General features: G+C 54.8%; 1 protein-coding gene across 1 annotated transcript in view; it reads right to left on the reverse strand.

Annotated features, from left to right (window-relative positions):
• Positions 1 to 13,476, reverse strand: part of LAMC3 (laminin subunit gamma 3) — a gene marked incomplete at both ends in the record, with an annotated part of 59,628 nt that overhangs the window by 15,692 nt on the left and 30,460 nt on the right. The window contains 8 exons of the mRNA XM_082842098.1: positions 261 to 403; positions 1,067 to 1,220; positions 2,054 to 2,299; positions 5,825 to 6,013; positions 7,653 to 7,871; positions 10,255 to 10,373; positions 10,552 to 10,744; positions 12,616 to 12,726. Of these exons, the coding sequence (XP_082698224.1) occupies positions 261 to 403; positions 1,067 to 1,220; positions 2,054 to 2,299; positions 5,825 to 6,013; positions 7,653 to 7,871; positions 10,255 to 10,373; positions 10,552 to 10,744; positions 12,616 to 12,726 (1,374 nt within the window). The remainder of the gene's footprint in view (positions 1 to 260; positions 404 to 1,066; positions 1,221 to 2,053; positions 2,300 to 5,824; positions 6,014 to 7,652; positions 7,872 to 10,254; positions 10,374 to 10,551; positions 10,745 to 12,615; positions 12,727 to 13,476) is intronic.

Genomic DNA, 13,476 nt, shown 5'->3' on the forward strand with positions numbered 1-13,476 from the left:
TCTAACCACACAAACGAGGCCCAGAGAGGTGACCTGATGGCCCCAGGCACACAGGGATTTAGCAGTGGAGTCTAGGACTAGATTCTTGGCCTCCCATGCCGTCTTCTGCGCTGCTCACTCACTCCACGTTCCCACGGCTGCTCTAAGAAAACCTGCCCCGTATCTGAACTCTCTCCTGCTGCGTGGCCATCTGCCCCACTGGTCCTCTTTCCTAGAAGCCTCACTCTCTAGGCAGCCTGGGAAGGACCCGGCTTCCTTACCCCGGCAGCCCCTGATGGAGAAGCCGAAGAAACCCAGCTGGCATCTGTCGCAGGCCTGGCCCTCGACGCCTGGGCGGCAGGGGCACTGCCCGGTCTTGGGGTGGCACTGGTCCCCCTGGGAGCCCAGCGGGCGGCACTTGCAGCTACGACAAGGGAAGGGACCCAGGTCTGAGTCCAGCTCTGGGCCATTCCCAGTCCCACCTCTGCCGGCCAGGGCTGGTGATCACGCCTCTACTGACAAGACCCCATCTCTGTGTCTGCACATGTCAAACAGCTTCCCTCAGGCTGGGCCCCGGAAAGCACAGTCTCATAAAATGCTCCCCCCACAAAAAAAGGTATGGGGACATATATACATTTGGACTATACCCTTCAGTTGGAAAGTCACAATGCAATTAGCATATTAAAGGCCTGAGAAGTCTGGTCAGGAAGAAACCTGTTTGCTTCACTGGGCATTTCCCTGGAGTTCTCCACTGCTCCCTAAAGATGGTATCTAAGCTGCTGCTGTGGCCCAAAAGGTCACAGAGCGACAGAGTTACCGAGAAGGGAATCAGAGACCCAACCAGCCCCTGCCCACCTGGGCATCCCTTAGGGCTGCTCTTGGCCTGCAGCCTGGGTTGGCAGGGCCATGAATCTGACCCCCAAGGGACCGTCCCTTTGTCCCCCTTCAGTGCAGGGCACAGTGTACCTGGCAGTGGGCCTGGGACGACACATGCCAAGCCAGGCCCCTCTCTGGAGGCTCCCTGGCGATTTCGTCCATCCTGGAGAAACACCCGGGGGAAGGGCACCCACAGCCTCACCCCACCCACCTCCGGCAGCCCCTTCCAGGCTGGAGGTCGTAGAAGCCAGGGCTGCAGTGGCCACAGTTCCGTCCGGTCACATGAGGCAGGCAGGTGCACTGGCCGGTCACCGGGTCACAGGGTCTCTGCTCGCCGACTGAGCCCGCCTGGTCGCAGCTGCAGGCTGGGGGTGGGAGCAGGAAAGGGTGGTGGGGAACCACGCCGATCATGTGTTCAACCTCTGGGGACCCAGGAGAGGCAGAGAAGATGGGGAGCCCACAGAGATGACTCACGTTCAGCTCAGACGCCTAAGCATCTCTGCAAAAAGGTTCTAGGGTTGGGGTCAAGCCTCAGCCCATTTTCTATGTCCTTGGAGAGACAGCCCAGAATAGTCGTGGTGGCAGATGGCCCTTCTGAGCCTGCCCTGAGCCCCCACAGGCTGGAGAGAAGGCCAGAAACTTGGTTGGGGGTTAGGGGCAGACCTCTGTTCCCACCGTTTTGGGCCCCTTGTCTCTGCTCTCCTGGGTCCCATAAAACAAGAGGCGACAGGTGCTGAAGGACTCAGGAGCAAGTGAGTCTGGGGCAAATACTGAGCTGCTCCCTGCAGCACTTCTGGAAGCCTCCCACGAGCTCACGCACACTGTGGCCCTCTGAGAGGGCACAGAGGGCGGAGCACCTTGGTGGGGAGGCACGGCCTGACAGGAAGCCCAGGGGCAGGACAAACATAATGAGTGCCGCAGGCCATCTGGGACAGTCTTGCATGCCAACTGTGGAGCGTGAGGTAAGTGCTAAATTATCCGGGCAGGAAAAAAAAAAAAAATCACAGGGTCAGAGTTGATCAGATCCCAAGGCTGAAAGACCTCGGAGAAGAGCAAACCCTTACACTTTCTTGACAAGGCAACAGGGAAGGTGAGTAATCTGCCTAAGGTTGCACAGCCTTGCAGAGCAGCCAGCTGGATCTGGTGGAGAAGGGGCCCACCACGCCCCACCCTGTGGGTCTGGGAGGGGGGTACTCACGCACGCATTTGTCTGCGGGCCGAGGGGACAGGGCGCTCCCGTAGAAGCCTTCCTCACAGCTCTCACAGTGGGCACCTGTCGTGTTGTGTAGGCATCGCAGGCAGCGGCCAGACAGGGGGTCACAGTTGCCCACTGCATTGGGGTCCACGTTCCCACTGCACTGACACAGCTGGCAAGGCTGGGAGGGCCCAGAGAGCCCCAGTGGGTCCCCAAAAAAACCATCATCACAGATCTCACAGCGCCACCCTGGGAAACGAGAAACCTTGTGTGATTGAGGAACCCAGCCCGCTGGGTCCATGAAGGGTGAGGCCGGGCATGGACCAAAGTGAGCTCCCTCAAGTCTCCTTGTGGAGCAGAGCAGGGGCTCTGGGGTCAGTCTGACCTGGGGCCAGGGCCCAGCTGGGCCATTAGCAGGCTGTGTGGTCTTAAGCAAGTCACTGTGCCTCTCTGAACTTGGGCTCCTTGTCTGCAGGGTGGGGACAATAATGGCAGCTACCTCAAAGGACTGTTGAGAAGGTTTGGTGAGATCACTTGTGCAAAGCACTTAGCACAGATCCTGGCACATGGTTGGTGCTCAACAGTAGTGGCTGTTATCACCCATTCACCATCATCACCCTCCTTGTCATCATGTCATCACCCACATCCTCATCATCATCACCATTCTCTTCATTAGTGCCTTGACCACCATCTTCATCATTACCGTCATCATTGCCTTTGTCGACGTCATCTTCATCTTGATCATCTCTGTCATCATTACCATCTATCATCTTCATCATTATCATCCATCATCTTGGTCATTCATCACCTTCATCATCATCTTCCTTGTCTCCATCTTCAACATCACTGTCACCCTCCTCTTCACCCTTCTGTACCTCATCCTCTCCCCCATCTCCCTCCCTCAGCTGTGGTTGCTTTTTCGTTTGCGGTTTCTGACCCCTTTGCCTTTTCTGCTTCTCACGCTTTCTGAACTCCATTTGGACTGTTTATTTCATACTCCCACCTTGCTTCCTGGGTTTGATCTGGGGCTGCTGCTTCATCTTCCAGCCCCAGGGTTACTGTGAGTCTCAGAAAAGAAGGTGTGTGAGGAGGCTTTTGGAGGGTCATGGCCTGGGAGATTCACTCTGAACACAGATGGGGCATAAAAGGACACACCTGGACTAAGTGCTTCGTGCAGTGTCAGTTCATTCTTGGTAAGTACACCTACCTCTCTGTGTATATCTGCATGAAACAGACGACTGGGGGGACTCTGGGGGTGGCGGGATGACGGGCACCTTAAGTCGTCTTCTTGCTTGTATGCACATTCACGTTCCTCTTTACACGTTTACAAACAGTTGACATTGTTACCATGAGTATTACTAACTTTATAACTTAAAAAATAGCTACTGTCATGGTGAAAGATAGTTGTGGGCTCCCTGCATCCTCAAAGTTCATTGGTCCAGTTGAAATCAAGTTAATGTGACTAAAGGCAGGCAACCTTGAACATGGAGAGGAGGAATACTAAGGAAGAGATGAAAAAAAAAAAGAGAGAAAAGGAAGGAAAAGAAAAATCTGAATGGAGTTCAAGGTAGAGGCTAGTGTCTGGCTTTGAGACTCTGAAATAGAAATGAAGTAAGAGGGGGGAATTCAATGATTAGGACTCCATGCTTTCACTGCAGAGGGCCTGGGTTCAATCCCTGGTCAGGGAACTAAGATGCCACAAGCTGTGCAGCGCGGCCAAAAAAAAAAAAAGTAAGACGGGCAAGGGAGAGATTGAAGCTGGTGATGAAGAATGTGGTCCCCATAGTTAACCTGCCATCCACTTGGGACCAGGTGAGGACAGCTCCCAGGTAGGAGGCAGCTGCCAAGGGTTCCGGATGGTAGACAAGTGAGGCAGGCAGGGATCAGGGCTTGACCCTGGTCAGTCCCGGCTCAGACTGTCTGGGTGAGGGCTTTGGCGGGACCTGAAGGATGCTGGTGTGATAAAGACAGGAACTGGTACAAAGCCCCAGGGCCTAACGTCGACCCCAGGGAGCCTTCCCAGGGTTCCCTCTGTGGACAGCAGTGGCTTGCTCCCCAAAAATCCTCCCTTGGGTAACTTCTCTAAGTGTCCACCCTCTCATTGAGTGGGATCCCCTCATGTTGCAGACCAGAGGAAGCCACAGGTAGGGAGCCAGAAAATGTGGGGAAGTTTATGGAAACAAAGGGGCATCATGATGGCAGGGGGCAGGGTCCTGTGGTGGGACCTCACTCCCTCAGTTCTTGGGACCCCTGCTCTGGGGCATCTCCCCAGTCCTGCTAGCCATCAGGGAGCTGCTTTCAGAGTGGTCTCAACAAAGCAGGCATCTGACAGGACCAAGATAATGGGCTGTCCTGATGCAGCCACAGGTACTAGATGTAGAACCAGATGTCTGGGAAACTTGGAACATTATGCCAAGTGAAACAAGCCAGACACAGGGCTTCCCTGGTGGCGCAGTGGTTAAGAATCGCCTGCCAATGCAGGGGACACGGGTTCGAGCCCTGGTCCGGGAAGATCCCACATGTCTTGGAGCAACTAAGCCCGTGCGCCACAACTACTGAGCTTGCGCTCTAGAGTCCGTGAGCCACAACTACTGAGCCCACGTGCCACAACTACTGAGGTCCGCGCACCTAGAGCCCGTGCTCTGCAACAAGAGAAGCCACGGCAATGAGAAGCCTGTGCACCGCAATAAAGAGTAGCCCCCGCTCGCCACAACTAAGGAAAGCCCGCGCGCAGCAACAAAGACCCAACGCAGCAAGGAAGGAAGGAAGGAAGGAAGAAACAAAGAAGCTAGACATAAAAGGACAAATGCTGTCTGAGTCCACTTACATGAGGTACCCGGAAGAGTCAAATTCAGAGACAGAAACTAGAACGGTGGATGGCAGGGGCTGTGAGGAGGGAGAACTGTTAAACAGTAATTTAATGGGTGTGAAGTTTCTATTTAGGATGATGAAGAAAAATTCCATGGATGGATGGTGGTGATGGCTACACAACGTTGTAAATGTACTTAAGGCCAGTGAGCTGTACACTTAAAAATGGTTAAAATGGCAAATTTTATGTTACACGTATTTGCCAAAATTTAAAAAAAATCAATAATGGCATATACTGAAAAACCATTGAACTGTACACTTTAAATGGGTGAATCATAGCATATGTGAATAATATCTCAATAAAGCTGGTTTTTTTTTTAGAAAAATCAGATGTCTAGGATGACTCTGAGTCCTGGAGCGGGAATGAGGAACAGGGAGAGAGCTGGGGATGGGGACACTTCTGCTTCACACATTATCTGGTGACAGTTTAAAATTTTATTTATTTATTTGATGCACCACGTGGCTTGCGGGATCTTAGTTCCCTGACCAGGGATTGAACCCAGGCCCACGGCAGTGAAAGCACCGCGTCCTAACCACTGGATTGTCAGGGAATTCCCACAACGACATTTTTTTAAAGCTGAAAGTTCAATCAGAGGTTTTCCACCTTAACTATGGGGGAAAATTGATAGGAATATGGATTCCTGAGCTCTGTCTTAAGCTACTAAACCAGGCTCTGCGGGGCCAGGACCGGAAATGAGGATTTCCAAAATCCCACGTGGTATGTTCAGTGGCCCAAGTTCTGACGGGAACCCATTCAGCCCGGGCTCCTGGCTATGGGGCTACGAGACTCAGTGCACCCAGAGGTCAGGCCTGTCACCCCTAAGCTGGGCCCTCCGTCATCTCCAGACCCAGGACTCACTCCTGGAGGCCGGGCAGAGGCAGGGCCCCAGTGCATGAGTCACTCACCTCTCTGGCCCGGGGGGCAGTGGGTACACACCACCTCTCTGCTCTCTGGGATGGTCATGCAGGCCGACTGTCCAGGGCACGGACAGGGCTGGCAGTCATCGGCTCGGCCTGTGAAGGGGTTGCCGTAGAAACCTGGCAAGCAGCGCTCACAGGACGGGCCCTCGGTGTGGTGGCCGCATAGGCAGATCCCTGAGGGGCAAGACGAGCGCCTGGTCACCACTGCCTGAGCCCAGACGCTCCAGAGACAGCAGGCAGGCTTCTGCCCGTGGGGGTCACAGAGCACGTCCCAGGCAGAAAAGGGGTGGGAACACTTCCAAGGTGGAGGCAGCATAGCCCAGGGATGAAGTGTCCACCCCAGGTTCACATCCACCACTTACTGACCGTGTGAACCTGGGCACCCCTGTGCCTCAACGTCCCCACCTGCAAAATGGGCATAAATGGCTCTGACCTCAAAAGGTTTTCATCAGGATTCAACGAGGCCATGCAGTCAAAGTGCCCTGCACAGTCTCTTGCACACAATTATTATTACTGTCGTCATTATTATTTTGTATTCCAAAACCTGTAACCGAACCAGCTGACGATACAGCTAGCATTTGCTGTCAGTTTTCCTTTTCCTCTTCCTCTGTGTCCTCTTTATCTTTTTAATTGAAGCCTCCGTGTCCTCTTAACTTCAGGGACAGGGACACAGATCCAGGATTCTGGCCTTGACATGAGGCTCCCGTTTAGGGGGTCTATGGGTTTCCAGAGGCTTCCTGGTCTCATAGAACAGAACCCCCGTCTCTGCCCACTGGTTTCTAATGAAGGGGATTCTGCAAACCCCCTTCTCCAGCCCCACAGCATCTGGAGTCTTCTCAGAGCCACTGCCAGGGACTAAGGGAGGAGCCTGGCTGAGAAGGGGATAAGCAAGACCAGCACTTCCCAGAGGCCCCCGGCAGCACCCAGCAGGGACTGAGGTGAACAGGAGAGGGGACGCAGGGCAGACAAGCGGAGCACGGGTGGCATCCAGGGGGAGCTGTCACACTTGCCCTGCTTTCTTGGCCCAGCACCCACATGCTCACTACTCCTCCTCCCATCCAGGGTGGACAGCAGTGGCTGCTGCGCCCATTTTACAGATGAGGACTCGCCCACATGGAGCTGGAAGTCATGCCAAGGCGAGGGGCTCTGAGGGATGACAAACTAGTTCCATCTCATGAGACAACTCTCCTGGAGCACTGCATAGAAGGACTATGAGGTCTCATCTGGCTCGATTAGTGATGCCTGCCGTGGGCACAAGAAGCAGGGAGGCCCCTCATGTTGCCGGTGCATGCCCATCTTGGCTGGCCGGTTCACTCCCAGGTTACTGTGCTTTGTCAGCTGAGAAAAGGCATTCCCTTTTCAGAGACCCCAGCAGCTCCAGGAGAGCAGCAGGGCGCTGACTCTCCCACCTCCTGTGTGAGGGACCAGCGTCCAGCCCCTGTCGGGCATCTCCTGCCCAGTGACTGCGGGCGAGGTCTTTCCCCAGGTTTCCTCTGCTACAAGTGGGGATGAATAGCTGGTACTGAACTTGTGGGAGGAGTAGCTCTGCCACCTATTGGCCGTGCAGCCTCCCTGCACCTTAGGTCCTTCATCTGTAAGATGGGACAGGAATGGTCCCGGCACCGCCAGGGGTTTTTGCAGGATTCATTGACATAGCATATAAAAATTGGAGGGACTCGAGGACACCATTTTATCGGTATTGTTTTTCATGACTTACATGCTCATAGCTGACCCCGTGCAGGTCAGTACTCATCTCGCTGTTCTGTGTGCCCAGGTGGCCTTGCAGGGGTGGGGGGGATGCAGGGAGACTCACCTGTGTTGGGGTCACAGGTGCCATGCTGGTTACAGGTGCAGGGAACACAGCTGGCATAGGGACCCCCCAGTGGTGTCTCCCTCTTGTATCCCAGAGCACAGGACTCACAGAACTGGCCCGTGTAGCCCCTGGGACACGAGCAAGTCTCCACCCAGGAGGCTGGCGGGGAGAGTCCCCGCCGGGCCGACGTGAGCCGGACCTCAGTCAGGAACACTGGGCCTGCAGATCGAGGAGAGAGAGAAGGAGAGAGTTCCATGCACATGTTTCTCCCCCAAATCTTCCTATTCACATATGTAAAAGGCAAAGGGTTATTGGCCCACGTATACAGAGGCAGTCCATGGGTCACTTATTTTTAAAAAACAGACCAAGGGCAAAGGAAAAAATAGGTAATTTTCAGAAGGAGAAATAGATATGGCTGGGAATTTTCCAGAAAGACATTCACTCTCACTGGTTATTAAAGATGTGTACATTTAAAGACTGCTGTCGGGCTTCCCTGGTGGCACAGTAGTTGAGAGTCCGCCTGCCGATGCAGGGGACACGGGTTCGTGCCCCGGTCCGGGAAGATCCCACATGCTGCGGAGCCGTTAGGCCCATGAGCCATGACCACTGAGCCTGCGCGTCCAGAGCCTGAGCTCCGCAACGGGAGAGGCCACAACAGTGAGAGGCCCGCGTACCGCAAAAAAAATAATAAAGAATGCTATCATTCAGGACCCTCAGATTGGTGAGCATGTTACAGTCAGTGACAGTGGAGGATGTGGGTGTGGGGAACTCAGGCACGGGACGGTGGGAATACAAACCAGGAGGTCCTGCTCCTAGTAACAGGGGAGTAGCTCCTCTCAGACCAACCTTCCCACAGAAAACAACTAGCAACTTGGGACAAAATATAAAAACTCTCTGCAAACACTGGAGGAAAACCAGAGAAGGTAAATAGGGAAGGAGCGTGGACACTTGTCATCAGAATATAGATTGGTACAGCCTCGCTGAAGCAAAATTTGATAGCATGTGTCAAAGGGTAAAATGTACACTCTTTGACCTAACATTTCCATTTTGAGGAATCTGTCCTAAAGACACACTTGCACGAGGATAAAAGACCTTTATACGAAGGTGTTCCCTGCAGCGCTGTTGGCAATGGTGAAAAGCTGGAAACCACTTCAATACCTATGAGTAGGGGGGTGGGTAAAACTTTATGGGGCGTCTCTACCACGGAGTGATATGCGGTGGACATGCAGAGCCAGCCTTTTCTATGTGTAAGGCAAGTAGCAACCTCCAGGATGCACTGTTAGCTGAAAAAAGCGAGTGGCAGATCACTATACTGTGGGATCACATTTCTGTATTAAAAAAATACAAATGTAAGTACTTGCACACAGAAAGGTCTGGAGTGATACACCCCGGAACGTTATCAGTGGGCAGAGGAGGTTTGGGGGGGTGGGGTGAGATGAGTGTCAATATGTCCACGTGCATGTCCAGTTCACCCCCAGCACGGGCCTGGCCTAAGTAGGTGCTTTGTAAACATCTGTTAACTGACGGCTGAGTGAGTGACAGAAGGAAGTTCTGGAAGCTGCTGGAAAGAGTAAAAATGAAATTCCTGCAAGCGGGGGGGGGGGGTCTGGGGAGCAGGGAGTACTGGCAAGGATGATGGGGGTGAAGGCAATTAAACCACAGCCCCAAAGAGGAGGAAGGTCTGGGGCTGGAGGGGGCTGGGTTACAACCCCCAAGCCTTGGACTCAAAGGTGCCCCAGGAAAGGCTGGCCATCTAAGCCAGGGGTTCCCAAAAGGAGCAAATCACCCTCCTAGAAGCAGGGACTGGAATTCATACGGTTATTTTAAAATATCATTTACTTTCCTTTTATTTATTCTGTGCACTACAGTTAGAATATTATACTGTTTTTTAAAAATTGTGTCTAGGTTATAATGTCTGTGAATTTCATTTTCAGATAGTAAAAGGGGTGCTATATATGAAAGATCTGTTCTAAAAAGGGGCATGGAGGATCCCTGGTCTAGGCACATACAGGCACGGGGTGGGGAGAAGAGAAAGTACATTAAGGAAAAAGGGGGGAACCAGGAACAGTCAGAGGACCATCAGGGCAAAATCACCCAGTGACCAGGATGGGAGGTGCTAGAGGTCCCGACTGAAGTTGTGATGACTTCGCTGGCTGGTTCAGAGGGTTTAGAAACCAGGCTTTCTCTAGGTGCAACACCTCCGATCACCAGCAGGGGGAAGCGATACCCTGGGAACCCTGGCCTGGCCCCTGCGGCCAGCACCAACCTAGGGCCCTCTAGGGTGCGGCCTCCTGGCAGCGGGGGACTCTGCCATGGTGCGACCACGCCAGGCTCTTGGCTGCCTTGTGGCCAAGCACCTGTCCCTTAGAGCTGTCCATCCTCAGGCCCCTCACCTGTCCAGCCCCTGCCTCTGCTCAGTATCCCCTCCAGCTGCCCTTACTGGTTATATGAACTTGGGCAAGTGTCCCAACCTCTCTGAGCCTCAGACTCCTTCGTGGTAGAACGGGGACGATGATCGCCTGCTGTGAGGACTCAGCAAGGCTACGCACGAAAGAGCCCGGGGGCCTAGCTGGTTTGGGGGCTGCGGGTGTCCCTAACTCACCGGCAGGGCTGGCACTGTGGCCACTGGCCTGGATGCGCAGAGCAGTCAGATTGGTGAGCAGCTGCTGGACGTGGAAGGGCGGCAGCAGAAGGTCCACGTCCTCGGAGGTCTCTTGCAACCTGGCAGGGGGACGGGGTCAAAGCAGAACGTGAGGCCCGGGGCAGGTGGTGCCAGGGATCCTCCAGCAAGAGTGGGGAGGGCGGGAGCCCCCAGACCCCAGGGAACCAGGTGTGCCTGGACCTCAGGGACCACCCCGACTGCTCGACCCCATCTCTCAGGACAGAGCGGGACACTTACAGGAACTTGAGCTGTATCTCCCCTGGCTGCCTGGTGTCCAGGGGGCCGGGCGAGCTGGAATGCCGCAGAGTCAAGGTCAGACCCGCCCCTTCCAGCCTCAGCCTCGCAGGGATGGGGGAGCCCCTGGGGGGGCCCCGGAATGTCAGTGTGAGGGGCTGCCCATAGCTGAACCGCTGGTCTCCCAGGAACTTCTCTAAAGACAAGAGAGGGCAGCTTTGACGGTCTTCAATTAATTAGCTGGATTTTAAATGTCTACAATGATTTTATTGGCAATTAAACCTTCGAAAGGTAAAACTACAAAATCAAAGGGTCCCTGCACAGAAGACGCTGAGGGTGGCCCATTCATACCTCCGCAGACAGGGCTGGCTTCCTGGGCATGTGACCCTGGCAGTTACCTGGGGCCCCACGCCTGGCTTAACGCTCTGCTGTCCCTATCTTGACACTCTTAAGGCTTTTATCTTGGAACTTGGGTTTTGTAAGTGTAGTGTCATGGGACAAGGGAGTCTGTACAGGAGCAGAGGAGAAGCTCACAGTACGCAAGGCCTGCCCGTGCACACGGCGCTCATGACGCCCAACCCCGTGAGCTCAGAATCCCCAGGGAGCCGCATCCACAGCATTTAGCGAGGCTCAGAGCGAGTACCAGGCAAGCGTGCTACGCGTGTGACTAAGCAGGGGCACTGACAGCCCCCAAGGGCCACACTTTCCACGGGAATCAGAACGTGCTTCCAGCGGGAAGAAGGCAGACGCATAAAGGACCGAGGGGCCCTGTCATAGCCCGTCTTACTTGGTCATTTCTCTGTATTAGCCAAGTGCTTAGGCGGAAAATCATGACACAGAAGGAAAGGGACCGAAAGACACCCCATCCTTCCTCCCTTCAGGCCTTCCGTACTCATGAGAGTGTTTGTTGAATGTGTGCGTAAAAAGAAGTGAAACCAAAACGGTTGAGTTCGCCCACCACCTGCCCTGCCCACTGCAGTGTGCCCAGCACACCCAGCAGAGAACCCAGCAAACACTTGAGTGAATAACTCCTTCTTAAATCCGTTGACAAAGCAACGAGGGAACAGAGCGTGTTTTCTGCTCTCGGGCTTCTGAACTTGGAACACCTGCCCCAGGAGGGGAGCCGAGGACCCCATGGTCTTTGTTTCCTGGCTGCAGGGCACACGGGCGCTGCATCCACACACGTCCTCAGACGTCTGAGTGCCCCTCTCTAGCCCCTCTTGCAGAGAGAGGGAACGGGCAGGACTGGGTGAAGGGAGCCAGTGGACCCCATATCTGGCCACAGTGGAGCTAAGAATGGGCTCCAGGCTCCTGGTCTGATACAGTTTCCAGGAGACCAAAGCTGCCCTAGTTGGAGGGGAGTGGTTCAGAATAATCTAGAACTTCTTGCTTCTACAGGAATACCATGGTCCCGGGCATGAGGGTGCGGTGGCCTGGCGGGATGAGATGCTGATGGGAAACGCGCAGGGACTGTCTGGGGTGCGACAGTGGCCTGAGGGAGCCCTGGGTGGCAAGGCTGTGACGAGGAAGCAGAGGCTGCGAGGCACGTGGTCGGCAGGAAAATGGCCCCCCAAAGTGTCCAGGTCCTGATCCCCGAAATCTGTGAATATGTTATGCTGTGCGGCTGGGGCAGTTAAGGTTGTAAATCAGCCGGACCTCAAGTAGAGAGATTATTTTAGATTATCCAGCTGGGCCCAATGTAATCACGAGGGGCCTTCAGAGATGGGAGAGGAAGGCAAAAGAGGTGGTGTCAGGAAGATGCAACGTGAGAAAGATTTGACCGGCTTTGAAGGAGGAGGAAGGGGCCACGAGCAGAGGGATGCAGGCCGCCTCTAGAAGCTGGAAACAGCCAGGGAAGGATTCTCCCCCGGAGCCTCCCCCAGAAGGAGCCCAGCCCAGCCGACACCTTGACTTCAGCCCAGAAAGACCCGTTTTCAACTCCCGACCTCTAGAACTCTAAGAGAATACATCTGCATTGCTTTTAGCCACTAAGTTGGTGGTGATCTGGGACAGCAGCCACAGGAAATGGACGCGGGCAGCCCTGCCCCTGCCTGTGGAGGCAGGTACCTGGTGCTGTGAGCTCCTCCTTGCCCTCTGGGTCCAGGAGAAGCCCTCTCGGGCTCCACTGTGCAGGATGTTCTGGGCCCTCCATGCTTCTGGTCCGCCAGCCCTCGGCTCCTGGACAGCAAACACACACACAGAGCCCCAATGAGGTGAGGCCCTGGAGGGTGGCCTCTGCCCCCTCCCACTTCACACCCTTTCCCGGCTCCCAAGGACGACCCCCAGAGGCCTGAGTGCAGCCTGAAACACCAGGACCCAGGGAGGGGAGAGACTGTTCTAGAGACAGGCCGGGGGGGATGAGAGCCAGCTGGTGCTAGCAAACGCTCTGTGCCCAGAGCCAGGCAGCTCGGAACCCCATTCCAGATCAGGATGGGGGTCTTGGGGTGGGAGGTGGCTCCAGGAGGAGCTGGGAGGCTCAGAGACCCGGCTCTGTTGGGGCACAGTCAGACCTCTGGGCCTGCCCTGCCCCTTCAGTGGGCTTTTTTCTTTTTTAAAATATATATTTATTTATTTGGCTGCGCTGGGTCTTAACTGTGGCGCACTGGATCTTTAGTTGCAGCATGTAGGCTCTGAGTTGCAGCATGCAGGATCTAGTTCCCTGACTAGGGATCGAACCTGGGCCCCCTGCATTGGGAGCATGGAGTCTTAAGCACTGGACCACCAGGGAAGTCCCCTTCGCTGGGCTTTGAGCACATGAGGAGGACATGAGGACAGCCCGGAGACTCCACTGTGGGCAGTCTCTAACAAGACTGGACTAGACCTTGTCTTCAGGTCTTCAGAGGATTTCCTCGCCCGTGACCTCACCACCCCATCCTTCCAGGTATGCGTGCCACGAGCCCCACTGCACCCAGGGAGGCCACCTGGTTA

Source organism: Leucopleurus acutus (assembly GCF_964270905.1).
Source record: "Leucopleurus acutus genome assembly, chromosome: 7".
In the NCBI taxonomy this organism is placed as follows: Eukaryota; Metazoa; Chordata; class Mammalia; order Artiodactyla; family Delphinidae; genus Leucopleurus; species Leucopleurus acutus.